Here is a 17,690-nt window from a genome sequence, read left to right on the forward strand (position 1 = left end):
AATAACCTCTTGCAGAAATGCAGGGTAAGACTGCGTACAATAGACCCTTGTGGTCCGGCTTTTCCCCGACCTTGCGCATAGAGTGAGGTTAATGCACCAGGCTGCCCTTTTTTCTTTAAGGGGTGTATCAAGTCGATAGTGAACAAGTAAACTTGGACACAATTCATGGTCTCATTGATTTCCTAGCTTTAATAAATTGAAAAATGCAAATATTACCTAGTATTGTGAAACTTAGTGAATTTACTATGTATATTTAGCTCAAATAAAAGAAAAATGCAAATTCCTAAATTTATTCTGAAAAATCGGATTTGGGTGAAGTTTGGTTTGAAGATAAAAATGTGTTTGGACATCTGTTTTGGGTGAAGTTTGGTTTGGAAAAACATGAAACATGATTTATACCCACAAGTTCTAAAAACTATCATAAATACCCAACAATACCATTATCAATAACATTCATTATATTATCGCAAACCATAGTCCTGAAAATAAATAAATTTGATATAAAATTATCATTTTTATAATGAATTACATGATACACTATCAGATGACTGAGAAAAAGAAACAACATCGTTACAAAATAATAAATGGTGGGCTCTTTTATAAAATACAAAAGTTTGGGGCAATGTTTTAAAAAATATAATAGTGATATTTTGGCATTGAGCTGATTTTGGGATTTGGCCAAAATGTAGGTAAAATTTATGGCCAAACATATATTTGCCAAATAAAATTCAAGTTTATTTTGGCAAAATCTATTGGCAAAGAGATATCTCCCAAATATCATCATTAGCTGTGCACCTCTTGAATTGTATCTTCGACTGTACGGAAAATGAAGCAACTGAGGTTTTCGGGATTCTACATGGGATGTCTTGCAATTTTGAGTCTTGGCCCCGGCGACTCGGTTGGACTGTAAACTTGTTAGTATTTCAATTTCTGGGATTTTGAAAACGAGAACAGTTGTTTGCCTTTTTCTAAACATAGCCACATGAAAGCTAGAAAATTCTAGTAAAAAGGAAAAACAGTCAATAAGATGCTGTATTTTTTCATTATTATGGCAGTATTTCGATCAGCTCAATTATTCTACCAAATATATTTTACATGTTATCATCGCTTGAGATGATTTTATGAGCAGCCTATTCCCTTTAACCAAATATATTGTGCGGTTTCGGGAATTTAATGTGTATTGTATGGATCCTATCACTATAATTCAATTAAAACAGACAACATTGTAACTTATACTCTACTAGATAATGGGTTTAAAACAAGCTGCGGTTTATGTAAACTTACAATTATACTGTAACGCAGTTTTGAAAATGTCAATACTTTCTATCAGCAAAATGTAATATCCTCAGCAACCTTCCAACTGTAATCGTAAATAAAATAATTATTAAATAATTATGCTAATATATGCAATCCACAAGGATGAATGAAGTTCTTTGAAAGTTTAATATTCATTAAATGGTAATATACGCGTCCACAAGATTGTACTTATTAAAAGGATAGCCCAATAAAAGGAAAGAAATTCTAAGATAAGTACTTTTTCTTTGAAGGCTGCTTCCTCTTAGCATGAATTTCACTTGTAGAATTTGACTTGCTACTGTTATCATCATTAAAATTAGCAGGGTCTACATAGGACTGGTAACCAGGAAACCTGAGGCGAAATCGAAAAAATTAAAAAATAAAGACAGCAAAAAGAGCTAGTGAGGCAACAAAAGATATGCCAAGATTAATACATGCAATATTTTCACATATATTACCTGCTCACTTTTGTGGCTTCTCCATCTTCAGTCATTTTCACATCAAATATGTTTCCTGCAAACAATTAACAGTGAACTACTCAATCATATCTGAAGCTTTTAGGGAAGAAAATGGTAGGGCTGACTTCTAAACAATTCTTAGCCTATCAATGGCAAACTGAAATTGATCTAAAATAAAACGGATACAATTATCCCGTCACAAAGATAAACATTTCCTTTTGTTGTGCATGTCGAAAAACAAATAGCAAGACAAAAGATGTAGCAGACTCGCCGAAAATATCATCCCTGTTGGTTAACCTTTACATGCTGGTTCTCAATCAAAAAAGTCTTACTATACAGGCCTTAGGTCTGAGGAAGTTAATGCTAAAGTGATTATTTTACTACTGTTGCAAAGCAATAAACAGATACAAAGTAAAGTACCAAACTACAGTATTGAATATGCATTTCCTATTGACCCTAGTCCTTCAATGTGTTGTCTTTATTGCTTTGAGAAAGGGTGTTTTAAATAGTTTTCTTGACAAAATGATCTACAGTAGCATCTGTATTTAGGGAGAAAGAGCAGAAAAAGTAGACACAAAGATAAAACACTAAAATAAAGATATGAAGGTACTCAATTAAGGTATAGGAAGAGAGGTAAAACCAATAGACACTATTGTGATCCCTAAAACACACAACTGAGGTGGATAAAGAGTATCTGCCAAAAGTGAGCAAATGCAGTTCACAAGAACCAGCAAATGTACTGACATACAAATGCAATTATGAAACTCCAGCATGCATCAATAAAAAATTAACCCTTCTGGTTTAATACTGATAACAAATGCGCTTATTGTGTATCTAAGGAGTGTTTACCTCCAAAGATATTCTTGTCTGAGAAGTACTTGGACATCAAATATCTCCTGCACTCAACTTCATACCTCTTGAACTTCTCAATCTGTTCCCTCTCCATATAGCTACATGATAAACAAGATAAAAATTGGGACATCGTATGAGCTCACAATACACTTAACATGTAGATGACTTGCACTGGAACTAATTAAAATGAGTGCTAACATAATAGGAAACTGACAGAGAAGTGATTAATGCATTCCAAAATTTTCTTTTTGCGGGGCAGATAAGTATCATTTTTGTATAATCTCCTGACCCACGGAAGCAAATTGGGATGATGAAAGAGAATTAATCAATGTCTCTATTCAATACAAGCTGTCACAAGCTTCTCTAATAGCAACTGGTAGCCAAATGAGCAGTACCTATTGATCCTTCCTTTTGGGAAAGTATTAGAACCTTAGATCATTTTTACGATTGCATCTTTTATCAATTTTCTTATTAGTTACCACCAACCCAACCCATAGGAAGAAGGGGAGGAATTGGTGCCAAATTTTATATGTTAAACTCCAGATATATTAAAACAATTGCAAAGAGGACTTTATTATATGTGATAAACTTTTACATCATAAAGCTTCAACTTGAAAAACCAGGCAAAAATCTAAAAGGGAATAGACGCAAATGGATAAAACACAGGATAATCCATAATCACAAATGTAGCAGCAAAAGGATAGAGGGAAAAGAAATAAAAGAGAACAGGATCTCCATTCAACCAGACAGGTAAAATTTCATACACGCATTCAATAGACAAAAAAGGACTTTAATCAGTTCATAAAATTGAAAGCTGGCATTAACCTAGGTACCTTGCAAGACTGCGGCGATGCTAACACAGAAGTGAAACCTACTGTCTTAGCCCTCTATCCTTATATATACGCGCGGGGATAATTTAGCAAGTCAGATAACATTAGTAAATTCCAACCTATAGAAAGAAATAAATGAGCAGATAATACCAATGCCCGAGCATTTTGAACAACAAATATGCATTTTTTAGTGAATTTTGACTACTGGAGCTAGCTCAGAAGTTCAGACTTTCCAAATGTGGCCCAAACAAAAAATCCCTTCTTACTGGGCCCACCAAGAGCCCAGTCCAATATAATTGAAACTCTGGGCTACCACAGCATAGCCTGGATAGAACAGCAAGACGGGTATGAGAGGAAAGTCAAATAAACAGATTAAAGAAGCATAGATAACGGATTGTATCGACTATAAATGATGAAAAACACACTTCATAAAGTAAAGAAGGATGCAGCTGTCAGCATAGAGAAGATAAATTCATTTTATTATTTAGAGGACCGACAAAATCCAACTAGGAATGATGAAACACAAACACTTGCAAGATGAAACAAATTAGCGGCTACTTAACAAGTTTTAAATATTGTTATACAAAAGAGTATTTACCAGGAGATAGGATAACTTATACAAGATTGTATTAACAAGCAGTAATTGTAACAATCTGGTTACAGCTAACCAAACTACTTGCTGATTCTTGTTGTGTCACCAAACAAATTTTTAAGTTCATTAGTAGTAGAAGAACCGAAGGTTTATAGAGTACTTAACATTCTGTAACTATTCAAGAATTGGAGTATCACATTATTCTCCTGTCAAACCCTTTATGTCTTTGTTAGACCTGATCCTAGGATTTCATCAATCCGTGACGTGACGGATTACACTTCTGCGATCTGCCAGAAAGCACATTCGGACAGTCATTATGAAAACTTGAGACTGTCCACTAGCCAAGAAACCTTGTTGGATCTATTCTAGCTTACAAGCTTAAAGCCAAGTTTTTGAAGTGGTTTGAGAACCTAAAGGCTCAAAACCAACTCATAATTCTATATAATTTTCAAAGGCGTAGCGTCTAATATTGATAGTTGAAGAGCTTTACAAATGAATTACAAGAAGAGTAAAGAGCAAGTAGGTAAATAATAGGTAAGTGAAGAAGATTTGATGCTTTATTTATAATCTCGATTGTAAAACAGAGAAGTATCTTTGTGCTTCCTAACTTTGCGATGAGAGGTACTTTCCAAAATTTTCCTTTAGTAAGTATACATCATTCTCTGGATTTTAGAGTAACTGTAACACATAACTCGCATTCCGACATATATTTTGGATATGGACTAACCCATTGCTACAGAGCAAAAGAGTTAACAACCAATTCAGTACTTGTTTATGTCTGATTGTGACACTTGAAGCCAATAATGTCCTAAAGCATTCTTCCAAAGCCAACAATGAGCTCTAAAGGCATTAACAAAGAATACCTAAGAGGCCATGCTATTGCAAGAGAATCTCTTAAAAGTTACACCAGGTTAAATCATAGTAAGAGCATGACATTACCAATCAACTCTTCACAGAGATCCATGAAGACAAAAAATCACAGCAAAGAAGTAACACACAAATGGTCAGCTCGATGATCACACGCACATAATAAATACGAAGTACGACGAGCTAAGAACATAAAATCGCACCCAAGGGTTTGGCCTAGCAGTCATTAGTCATTGACTGTGGGTAGAAACCTTGAAGACAAGGGTTCAAATTCTACCAAAGACAAAAAATACCCACTTTTGTCACGACCCAAACCGATGGGCCGCGACGGGCACCCGGTGCCTTACCTAACCGAGCACCAACGTAACGTATCTTTCTTATCATACCATCATGGGTAAATGGGCCAGAAGGGCCGTTATGAGATAACCAGAATAAAACATAAGGGAATACTAAATATAGGACGGCCCGACATGATATAGAAACTTATACATGTGACATACGGGCCTATAAGGCCGACATGATCATTTGTATACTCAAAACATAGGTCGATAAGGCCATACAAGTATCCGTGTACATGACATCTGTCTACAAGCCTCTAAGAGTACATAAATGTCATAAAGGTCGGGCAAGGCCCCACCATACCAATCAATACATGTCCAAATCATACTGACCAAATAGGCAACTTCGGAGCAAGTGGAGTGCACAAACACCTTCCGCTGATAGCCTACTAGAAGAACTCTCAACCTGTCTATCGGGACCTGCGGGCATGAAACGCAGCGTCCCAGGCAAAAGGGACGTCAGTACAAATAAAGTACCGAGTATGTAAGGCATGAAAGTAATATATAAAAGACATGAAAGAAACATGGAGTAAAGAATTCAACCTGTAATTCTGAATAACTCTGTGAATCATGAAAAATTTATAATGTCATAGGTATATGCGTATATAACACCATCAAGCCTCTGAGGGCATCTCAGCCACTGTGGGCAAAATCATCAACGTATACCAGCTGATCAGGTGGTGGTGCGTATATAACGCCATAACCTTTCCCCATACTTCATATACATATACTATACGCCATCTGGTCATGGGTAATATACATGTATAAATGAATGCAATGCATAATGAAGTAAATCAATAAGATCCCTCGGAATGTAATGAGACCCATGAACAAATGATATGATAGTAGGACATATAGGGAATTAAGAACATAGGCAACCCTAGTACTTCTAGGAATAGAATCATTTGTGAAAGTTGCGTGCTTGCTCGTTTCGTTGCATCATGTCAAAAGGAAAGAAGGGATGACCTTAACTCCATTGAGTCCTTAATACCTTCAAAGCAATTCTTCGAACAACTCAACTCAATCTACCATAGCATAAGGAGATTCAAAATCAGTGTTGAGTAAAGGCTAAGTCCGCAACTTAAACTAGTAGCTTGTTTACGTAAATTTGGGCAGCATCTCCCTTGTAACAAGAGCCTCCTCCAATACCATATACCAACAACAATGACCAGAGCAATCCAACAATACATAATTATCAATAACAAGACACCATATAACAACAACTCACAACTACTTCACGACGAGCTCCAATTGGAATCTGTATACCTCATATCACCCCTTATAGACTTCTTACTTTAACTTAATAGTATCATTAACATGATAATGAAGTCATTCATCAATGATTCCAGCCTTATACCATATATTTATAACAAAGAAAGCAATCCACAACTCCAATTATCCTCAATTAGCAACTTTATTCACTAGTTCATGTCTAGTCCATCCATTTAACTTAATCAATGTCAAGATAACCTTAAGCACATACAAGAACACAATATACATACCTCCTACAGTAGCTTCAAGTCGAAATCCAAGTTACATTTAGCTTATAACATCCCCCAATGTCAATACAATACCATAGAAGTAACTTAAGCTAATCTTCACTTGCAATCTCAAGTTTCATATGTTTCTTTCATCAATTCACTTGATCAACATAATGCATCACAACAGAAACCATATCATAATAAAGTTATTTTCACCATAACAATATATATATATATAGCCTTAAAACAACCCAACAAAAAATAACATCTCTTCCACTTTCAAGTGTTGTCTTGTAATCTTCATCCAAATAACTTAACCAACACATAGATAAGATTAATCCCAAGAAATAAGATGTTATACATACCTTAAATAATCTGGAAAACCTCGAACCAAAGCTTCCCTTAGCTTACAAGCACCCTTAATCACATCACAACACCATAGAGACTCTCTTCTTCACTTAGGCTTACTTTGATGTTTGATTATAGTGTATTTCTTTGGAGCCTTTGGGGAACTATTTGAGAGGGGGTTTGGAGAGTGTGAGGCTAGAAGGAGGACGAAAAATGAGCAAAGCTCATCTCAAAAACGAGATAAGAATAAGTGAAGGTCGGGCCCCGACCAAGTGGGTCCCATAGGGGCTTCCTACGCAGTCTCGCAAAAACACAAATATCTATCTACACCGATGTCGTATTGACGAACGGTTTGCAGCGTTAGAAACTAGATACATGGGGCTTTAATTCCATATAAAGTTTGGGAAAAATTGGATTTAAGTTGCGGAAAAATCGAGCTAAGATTTACCTTGTAACGAGCCGTTTTGAGAAATTAAGTTCGTAAGCTTTATGATGTCATTTTGGGACATATATCATAACAAAATGAAGGTATTTGAACCTAATTTCCAACGGTCCAACCCATTTATTCATACGATATCGGGGTAGAGAAATATGGATTTTTAAAGTAGGGTCGCCAAGTCACGTCGTTCGAAGAAACTGGCAGGTTTATAGGCTAGGTTGCGAGGCAATTTTCTTCCAATATATTGAGAGTTACAGGGAGATCTTTATATGGAATTAAAGCTCCATGTACTAGTTTCTAACACTGCAAACTGTTCGTCAATACGACATCGATGTAGAGAGATATTTGCATTTTCGCGAGACTGCGTAGGAAGCCCCTATGGGACCCACTTGGTCGGGGCCCGACCTTCACTTATTCTTATCTCGTTTTTGGGATGAGCTTGCTCATTTTTCGTCCTCCTTCCAGCCTCACACTCTCCAAACCCTCCCAAACAATTCCCCAAAGGCTCCAAACAAATTCCAAAGAAATACACTATAATCAAACATCAAAGTAAGCCTAAGTGAAGAAGAGAGCCTCTATGGTGTTGTGATGTGATTAAGGGTGCTTGTAAGCTAAGGGAAGCTTTGGTTCGAGGTTTTCCAGATTATTTAAGGTATGTATAACACCTTATTTCTTGGGATTAATCTTATCTATGTGTTGGTTAAGTTATTTGGATGAAGATTACAAGACAACACTTGAAAGTGGAAGAAATGTTATTTTTTGTTGGGTTGTTTTAAGGCTATATATATATTGTTATGGCTGGAAAATGGTGAAAATAACTTTATTATGATATGGTTTCTGTGGTGATGCATTATGTTGATCAAGTGAATTGATGAAAGAAACATATTAAACTTGAGATTGCAAGTGAAGATTAGCTTAAGTTACTTCTATGGTATTGTATTGTCATTGAGAGATGTTATAAGCTAAATGTAACTTGGATTTCGACTTGAAGCTACTGTAGGAGGTATGTATATTGTGTTCTTGTATGTGCTTAAGGTTATCTTGATATTGATTAAGTTAAATGGATGGACTAGACATGAACTAGTGAATAAAGTTGCTAATTGAGGATAATTGGAGTTGTGGATTGTTTTCTTTGTTATAAATATATGGTATAAGGCTAGAATCATTGATGAATGACTTCATTATCATGTTAATGATACTATTAAGTTAAAGTAAGAAGTCTATAAGGGGTGATATGAGGTATACAGATTCCAATTGGAGCTCATCGTGAAGTAGTTGTGAGTTGTTGTTGTTATATGGTGTCTTGTTATTGATAATTATGTATTGTTGGATTGCTCTGGTCATTGTTGTTGGTATATGGTATTGGAGGAGGCTCTTGTTACAAGGGAGATGTTGCACAAATTTACGTAAACAAGCTACTAGTTTAAGTTGCGGACTTAGCCTTTACTCAACACTGATTTTGAATCTCCTTATGCTATGGTAGATTGAGTTGAGTTGTTCGAAGAATTGCTTTGAAGGTATTAAGGACTCAATGGAGTTAAGGTATGTTAAGGCCATCCCTTCTTTCCTTTTGGCATGATGCAACGAAACGAGCAAGCACGCAACTTTCACAAATGATTCTATTCCTAGAAGTACGGGTTGCCTATGTTCTTAATTCCCTATATGTCCTACTATCATATCATTTGTTCATGGGTCTCATGACATTCCGAGGGATCTTATTGATTTACTTCATTATGCATTGCATTCATTTATACATGTATATTACCCATGACCAGATGGCGTATAGTATATGTATATGAGGTATGGGGGAAAATTATGGCGTTATATACGCACCACCACCTGATCAGCTGGTATACATTGATGATTTCGCCCACAGTGGCTGAGATGATATGATGGGATGCCCTCAGAGACTCGATGATGTTATGTACGCATATACCTATGCATGGTATGACATTTATACGCACATGCATGACATTATAAATTTTTCATGATTCACAGAGCTATTCAGAATTACAGGTTGAGTATATCATGAAATAAACTTTATCAACTTACGTATTTTCTGAGACCCATGAACAGACGATATAATAATAAGACTTAAGACACATGGAAAATCAAGAACATAGGCACGCCTAGTGCTTCTATGAATAGAGATATTTATGAAAGTTGTGCGTTTGCTCGTTTTGTTTATATCGTGTGGATCATGCCAAAAGGAAAGAAGGGATAGCCTTAACATACCTAGTCTTAACCCACTGGCTCAAGAGCTCAACTCGTATCCACTTCACGATCTATATAATAACAAGAATAATACTAGTGTCAACCATACGAACAATTCTCTTAATCGCATAACGGAAGATAACCTATCCTACAATGAAATGGACATGATTTCCCATGTTCTTATCATTCCCTCAAGCCTACCATATGTAAGGTAATACAACAACACAACTAGCAACTCCCGCAACAAGTTTTACAACCCAAACTATGATACAACGAGCGGCAAGCTCGGGTACGATTATCAAACATACTTCTCCAATATTTCTTTCCTTCAAAACACATATCAATGACAACTACAACTATATATCCAAGTTACTCCCATGATTTTCATCCACAACACAACTTCGAACATTACTGAATATCCGACACAATAACAACAACGTCAAAATGCGATTTTCCGCTATTAATTCCATAATTCTCATTCCACAATTTAGCCATGACCTTGACGAATTTAAATATACCAAGGAGAGGAAAATTCTTACCTTATTTTCCAAGAAATACTCTTATTCCACCTTACTTCACATTGAAGAAAATCCGGATTAACCAACGCGCCAAAACAGAACAACGAGATCGAGGTGGTGCGCAAAACCTATATATTGTCTTTGAGAAAGATTACACTCTTCTTCCATAAATTACCAACTCACATTGCTGCTACTACAATATAAATTCACATTTATGCTATATCCCTTGTGATATAGTACTGTTGCTATGTATAATTTCCAAAGATGAAAGGTTGCTTCAAATTTTTCTACTTCTCGTGAAAATGAAGGAACCAAAATAGTTGTTGCCTAGTTTTATTTATGAAACACCATATTTAGCTAAAGTGATAAAGGAATCATATTTATTGCAATTCTTTCTCATAAGAAGAGTCCAAATAGAGTGTTTTTATCCATCATGGTTTGTGGGGTTCACCCACCTCTTCATTATATCAAGGGGAATTGGGATGACCATCTGTCACTCATAGAATTCGCCTACAATAATAGCTACCATTCCAGTATTAAAATGGCCCCATACGAGGCACTGTACGGGAGGAGATGTAGATCACCAGTTGGATGGTTCGAAGTCGGTGAAACAAAATTATATGGCACAGATTTGATTCACCAAGCCATTGAGAAGGTGAAAGTGATACAAGAGCGACTGAGGACGGCGCAAAGCAGGCAAAAGTCTTATTCCGATGTCCGACGTCATGATCTGGAGTTTGAGGTTGGTGATTGGGTTTTCCTGAGGATCTCACCGATGAAAGGTTTTATGTGTTTTAGGAAGAAAGGTAAGCTGAGTCTGCGGTATATCAGGCCATACAAAATTCTTTGACGAATTGGACAGATTGCTTATGAGTTAGAATTGCCACCCGAATTGGAATTTGTCCACCCAGTATTCCATGTATCTATGTTGAGGAAATGACCCTTCTCGGGGCGTCCCTATCAAAGATGTACAAGATACGGAGGATCTATCATATGAAGAAGTGCCAGTGGCTATATTAGATCGACAAGTCCGCAAGGTGAGAACAAAGAATGTACTCCGTCAAAGTATTGTGGAGGAACAAGAATAAGGAAGAAATGACATGGGAAGCAGAAGAAGAGATGAAGTCTAGATACCCTTACCTGTTCCAGATTAAAGGTTCTTAATAGCTGACCCTTACATATACTCTTCACCTCGTACGTGTATCCTAAAGCATTTTCTGTTTATCCTTAGATAACGAGAATGCTGGGAGAATGCAAAATGCAACGGAAACGGCTCTATGAGGTAAACAATAGCCTGAGAATACTCTTCCTTAATACAAATTGGTGATACACAGCTAATGTACATATCTATAATGCTTTGTATAGCCTTGTGAGGTTGCAGGTCGGATTTAACTGCTTACAGGTTTGGCTGGCGTCCATTTTATATGAGCTACCGCACCTGGGCGTTAGGATATGTCATAGTAAATCCATATAAACTTGGAGGGATTAAGGTTACTCATGTGGCTATAGGGGATTTATGACAGTGTTAACAAAGACCCCGTAATTTTGACAACCTTTTAGTAAAGTTTTGATAAGTTTGCTTTTATGTAGTTATTGTTATTTTTACTTTTCGGATGTGCATTAAATTAAGTACATGATATGCGGAAGTTTATAAATGAAATTTTTCTTTATTAGAAAAATAGAAATTATTTTCTCATAAAGCGAGAAAGTTATTTTTTTATCGTTTTAAGAACTTATAGTAGAAAAATTTGTATTTTGATATTATGTTGGGAAAAATTAGAATTTGATATGATATATTTTTTTTATCAATGTCCTAACCTTTATAAAATATTAACATATTTATTTTGTTACCAAGTATAATAATTACCAATTAATAGATAAGTTTGTAAATAATATTAGCTACTTATTTTACTAGATAAGTATTAACTTTTTTTGGAATAAATTATTTTATCAAAGTAGTTATAGTAATCTGTTAGACTTCCTAGTGCTACGTGACAGGTGATGATATTTTACTCAATTAGAAAGTAGTGGAGTTGGTAGGACAAATCATTTCAATATATATATATATATATATATAAATACACTTCTTCTACACTGAGAAATAGACTTTTGCAATAGTTTGATGATGGGATGTATTTCAGCCGAACATATCCTCTATATACATAGTGTTTAAGACACTTTAGCATTGGGAAATGGGGGAATCATTAGATACATATATTTACACTCCAGCAACTACGTGGGGAGAAACTCTATCTTGCTCATCCCTTGTTCCCTAAAGCAATGAAGTGCTCAAAGTTTTCTTCTACGTACAACTTCTCAATATTTTCATACATCTAGTTAAGGTAAGTTTTATTTTAAGGCATGTAATTGTTGAGAACTCACGGGACGGTGATCGGAAGCCGTGAGTTCAAGTCATAGTAATTGTATAAATAGGTTATGGGCTACTTTTGTATGGTAAGGAGATTGGTGGTGGTATGGTAGCTCGTGTAGAGCTTGGTTGTTGTTAAAAAGAGGTCGGGTGTGGAGTACACCATTGTATAGAGCCTCGGGAGCTTGTCGCTCTTTGATTGCTTGACGATAGTGTTGGCATAGCGGTAGTTTTTAGTTGATGTTGGGGTTGTGTTGTTATTATTATGCTTTGTGAATTTGAAAGAAGAAAGTGTATAAAGCTATTATATACGAGCGTATATTGGTTGTTGTTGGCTATAATAACTTGTGGGAAGTCATATAAATAGGGGAGGTGCTACCCGTTTTATTATAAAATAGGTCGTGGTCGACATATAATAGTTACGACGCTTAAAAGATAACAATAGTATCATTTCTCTTATTGTAGACTAAGGAGTCGTGACCTTTGCATAGCTTGAGGTTGGGCAGTATATACAAGGTATGTGAGGCTATCCCTTTCTTTCTTTTGCACGGCTCCGATTGTACGTAACATAAACGGACGAGCTTCCAAAGATACTTTACTCATAGAAGCTAGTAGTACTTACATTGTTTCCCTTCTTATGGAAAGATTCATGTTGATGTTGCTTCTCTTATTTTTATGTACCAAATGTTGTTAGTATTCCTTGAATCCTATAATATGTATGATGGAGAGTTAGATCCTCTAATAACGTATACGAAGGTTCCCGACCTTACGTCACTCTGAAAGGTTCATAATGTGATTCCATGAGTCGAGCATGCATTATATATATGTATCTATTTTACTCTACCGAGCCACGCTATAGTTGGCCGGGTACGGCACCTATTGTGCAACCACTGATCAGTTGGGTTTTACCGAGCACCACGTGGTCGGGTACGATTCTACCGAGCCTTATGAGGCCGGGTATGATATGATGATGATGCCCACAGAGGCGTATGTTTTTAAAAGTTTATGTATATATATATATATGTATTATGAATTTTGTGTTAGTAGCCCCAAGAGGCACTCAGATGTTATAGGTTGTATTTCCTCTATCTCTCTTTACATTACTGTTCTTGTTTATCTCTATCTCTCTTTACATTACTGTTCTTAATTATGTTATCCTGCCTTACATACTCAGTACTTTGTTCGTACTGACGTCTCTTTTATTTGTGGACGTTGCATGTCTTGCCACAGGTCCTAATAGAAAAGTAGACGAAGTTCCTCCACCACGGTAGACTGCTCAGTTCAGCGTTATTGGCGAGACCCCTTCTCTGGACTTGCCGTGGTCTTGGTATGCATTTTGTTATAGACGTTATGGGTAGGTCGAAGCCTTGTTCCGACAATGTTCCAGCACGTATGTTTCTTTAGAGGCTCATAGACAGATGTCGTCTCATGTATAGTTTTGGATAGCCTTGTCGGTCGGTTTTGTTGTATATAGCTTTACGATAGCCTTGTCGGCCCATGTTATATGTGTTTATGTCGTTATCTATCATTGTTGGTTGTTTGTGATTCATGTCTACCATTTATGTTGACCTTGTTAGACCTTACAGATAAAAGAAAGGTTAGATAAAATGTACGTCAGTGCTCGGCAAGTATGGCCGGTTACCAGTCATGACCCTCCAGTTTGGGTCATGACAAACTTGGTATTGTGTTGATGGGAGGTATAAATAATATTTATAAAAAAGAACACTAGTCCAAACAAGAAAAGGGAAGAGAGAAAAACAAGAAGACAAACGACTTAAGTTGCACTCCTCGATCTCAATTTATATGACCCTTTATATTTCGGGACGTCCTGAAAATTTGACACTATTTATTTCTATACAACTTTCCAGAATTCATATTTGTTAAACAATTTAATACTTTAAAGTTTGTAGCTTTTCAACCATTTCTTTAATATTCACTTCTATATAAAAAAATTACTACGCTTCAGTCCCAAATAAGTCAGCTCAGTTCCTATTTAAGCTCAAGTCATGTCATCATCATACTAAATAAAATAAGAGTTAAAAAAAAAAAAAAAGAACTTTATCCTCTGACCGCAAGCAGTATTAATTATTTTTATACTCCCTCTGTTCCAATTTAAATGACATACTTTCCTTATTAGTCTGTTCCAAAAAGAATGACACATTTCTATATTTGAAAATAATTTAACTTTAAACTTTTCATTTTACCCACTTGCCTCTTAATGAGAAGCCTGTATAGCCACAAAAATGTCACAAAGCTTTTATCCTTTAAGCCTTTAGAACCACATGTTTCAAAAGTTTTTTTTTTCCTTACATCTATCTTCCTTCCTTGCTTTCCTCTTCTTCTTGCCCTTCCTGAGCCGAGGGTCTATTGGAAACAGTCTCTCTACTGCATTAGGTAGGGATAAGGTATGCGTACAGAATACTCTCACCAGACCCCACCTGTTGGTATCAAACTGGGTTAATTATTGTAGTTGTTGTTGTTAGCCTTAACCAAAAGTCTTTCTAGCCACACAAATGTCATATGACCCACAAAACTTTTACTCCTTAAATTTTTTAAGACCATGTCTCAAACTAACTCATATATAAATTAAAAGGGAGTAGATAGTAAAAATAATAATAATATTACCAGTTCTCTATTCTCTAGCAAGTCTAAAACATATTCCCAAATACCACATATCGAGTATTTAATATTCACTCCAACTATCACTAAAATGGAAACGGAAGGAGCAAAATATTACAAAAGATTTATTGAAAAAATATACTTCTGGGAATGCGAGAGAAACCTGATCTTGTTGAACGGTGGAGGACATGGAGGAGTTAGAAACAGAATCGACAGATGAAGAAACCATTGAAATGCAAGTTTTGGAAATATATTTTAAGGGAAATGACAAGTGTGGTTCGCTGAAGATGCCAACTTTCATAGAGCAGACAAAAAGGTTTGTGGCCAAATCTTTTTCTACTGGGTTGATTTCAAAATATTTCTTGTAAGTACAAATGGCGAAAGCAGTAGACTGAATTTGATGAGGGGCAAAAGTGAAATAACCGAGGTAAGATTAAGAAAAAGCTAAAATGGCCAATTTGCCCTTGAACTTTATGAAATGAAACTTATATATATATATATATATATATATATAAAACACGAAAACCCTTAGCGAAATGTCGTTCGCCTTTTTTACCCTTTAAAAATAGATCTCACATTGAACAAAATAGTATTATTTTTCTAATATTTAATACAATAGTTATTTAATTATTTTTCTAATATTTAGGACTTCTAAATCAACAAAATTTTCTATATTAGAATTTTCTTTATTTGAAGTTTTGAACCATGTAATATATCATATTTGTAAAAGAAAAATAGTGACACATCATAATACAGTTTTTAGGTTTAAAAGCTTAAGGAAAAACATTGCATATTCACATTAATAAGACTTCTAAGCCACATAGGCTAAAAGAAAACGAATAGTACAAAGAGGAAAACAGACAAGAAAAAAACTTACACTGCAGATACGCATTTGGAAAAATTTGAAACACTTTGCACTTCTTTTAGATTTAAGAGTCCCCTTTTTAACCTAAAAACGTGATTAATTAAACCGTTTATTTTGTTAATAAAATATTTGCAGATTAATTATTTACTAATATAATTTTAAGGGAATAGTTCACAATTATATAATAAATTTAGCATTATATGCTTCCAATGAGCTATTAATAAATTAAAAACTAATTCAATACTCTAATCCTTACTAAAAGAACATTAATGGATATAAATATTTATAAATTGTTATTCACTAAACACTAACTATTAATTAATAAGTTTCATCACTTACAAATGTGAAAAAATTATTTTCAAATGAAATAAAATAAAAAATCAAGATTTGAAGAAAAAATTATAAAGAATTCAATAATGAAGACCTAACAAAAATTAAAACATGACGAAGTTTTGGATGAGAGGTTCTATCAAATTCACTTTCATGACGTAATGTTATTATTTTTAATTTCTGAAATACAATTAATTAAGAGAGTTTTTGACAAGTCAAAAGATTAATAATGAATTTTTTATGATCTACAAAGCTAATTATACAAAGTAGCACACGAATTGTGTGACAAGCCCGTGTGTAAGGCATTGGGCACATACCAAGCATATGCCGAGCGCTTGAGCGTAAGCTTCGCAAGATAGGAGCTCACACGTAAGTCCAAGAGCATTTCACGAGTGTCTTGCCTCGTACCAGTCCATATTTTGCCTAACCCCATTTGGTGAATGGAAACAAAAGTGATTTGTAATAGTTAAATACAAAGATTCAAAATTGAAACATCCATCAACTTTTTATCTTTTGAATCCTTCTTATTTTAAAATATGTTGGAAGTTTAGATATTTAGGATTTAAAATACAATCGAAATTTTACGTTCTTATTTAAATAATGTAACATGACCAAATTCTTTTTCTCTCATAACATGACTAAAATTCATGAGAGAGAAAATTAAAGATGGTGGTCAGATAACTTCGATACGTAGTTGGCGGGAATACAATCACAATAAGTCATATTACTTCATTTATCGAGCTAGCTAGATAGGAAAAATGTTCATAATTTTTAGGAACTTATATATTTTTTATTTTTTAATACAAACATATTATTTAATAATATTTATACGATTTCTTAAAAAGTTGTATACTCACTGACATGGGTACACGCGTAACGCACGTAGCATAAGACTAGTTATTATAAAAGCACGAATGTTTCACGCTAAATATTAGATGACTAAAACATCCTCGTAATATTGATAGACTTTTATATCCTTCAAAATTTAAATTATCTCTTTAATATTTATGTCCAAAAACATAAAAGTGTTTCAACAGAGTAGAATCCAAATCCATTATAAAGTAAACTATCCTATCAGGTTATGACTTTCACTCCGTTAGTTGGTTATTCAAATAATGAGACTGAGAAACCCCAATTTGCTACACTATGGAATATAAATCTTATTTGGTCTAGAAGTCTAGTTCGTAATATAAGGCTAAAGAATCCCCAAATCTTTGTTATAAAGAAATAGAAGAAATGTCTGGGGCGTCCATTAGTTGGAAACATCAGAAGGAG

The 17,690-nt window shown here is 34.9% G+C and overlaps 1 protein-coding gene across 8 annotated transcripts; it reads right to left on the bottom strand.

Annotated features, from left to right (window-relative positions):
* Positions 1-552: 552 nt before the first annotated feature.
* On the bottom strand, positions 553-15,611 carry LOC107827547 (uncharacterized). 8 transcript variants are annotated; one of them, XM_075245013.1, is made up of 7 exons: positions 15,384-15,611; positions 3,587-3,760; positions 3,440-3,493; positions 2,604-2,704; positions 1,755-1,809; positions 1,535-1,648; positions 553-1,360 (listed from the first exon to the last, which is right to left on the bottom strand). In XM_075245013.1, exons 4-7 carry the CDS (start codon positions 2,698-2,700, stop codon positions 1,327-1,329), a joined length of 300 nt encoding a protein of 99 aa, XP_075101114.1. In that variant the 5' UTR covers positions 2,701-2,704; positions 3,440-3,493; positions 3,587-3,760; positions 15,384-15,611; the 3' UTR covers positions 553-1,326. The 8 variants fall into 8 exon arrangements, 6 of the variants coding, with proteins under 6 accessions (XP_075101114.1, XP_075101117.1, XP_075101113.1 ...); XM_075245016.1 differs by lacking the exons at positions 3,440-3,493; positions 3,587-3,760 and adding exons at positions 5,567-5,653; positions 9,737-9,786; XR_012705509.1 differs by lacking the exon at positions 553-1,360 and adding exons at positions 5,567-5,653; positions 9,737-9,786 and having other exon boundaries at positions 1,364-1,648; positions 3,440-3,760.
* Between the last annotated feature and the right edge of the window lie 2,079 nt (positions 15,612-17,690).

This window comes from Nicotiana tabacum, chromosome 22 (assembly GCF_000715075.1).
Source record: "Nicotiana tabacum cultivar K326 chromosome 22, ASM71507v2, whole genome shotgun sequence".
Taxonomy (NCBI): Eukaryota; Viridiplantae; Streptophyta; class Magnoliopsida; order Solanales; family Solanaceae; genus Nicotiana; species Nicotiana tabacum.

Bases quoted from the DNA above. Each gene is read 5' to 3' on its own strand.
- LOC107827547 (XM_075245012.1), bottom strand. The intron at 1,810-2,603 runs GTAAACACTCCT...AATTGTTTGCAG, and splicing joins AGACAAGAATATCTTTGGAG to GAAACATATTTGATGTGAAA. The intron at 1,361-1,534 runs GTACTTATCTTA...TTACGATTACAG, and splicing joins AAGCAGCCTTCAAAGAAAAA to TTGGAAGGTTGCTGAGGATA.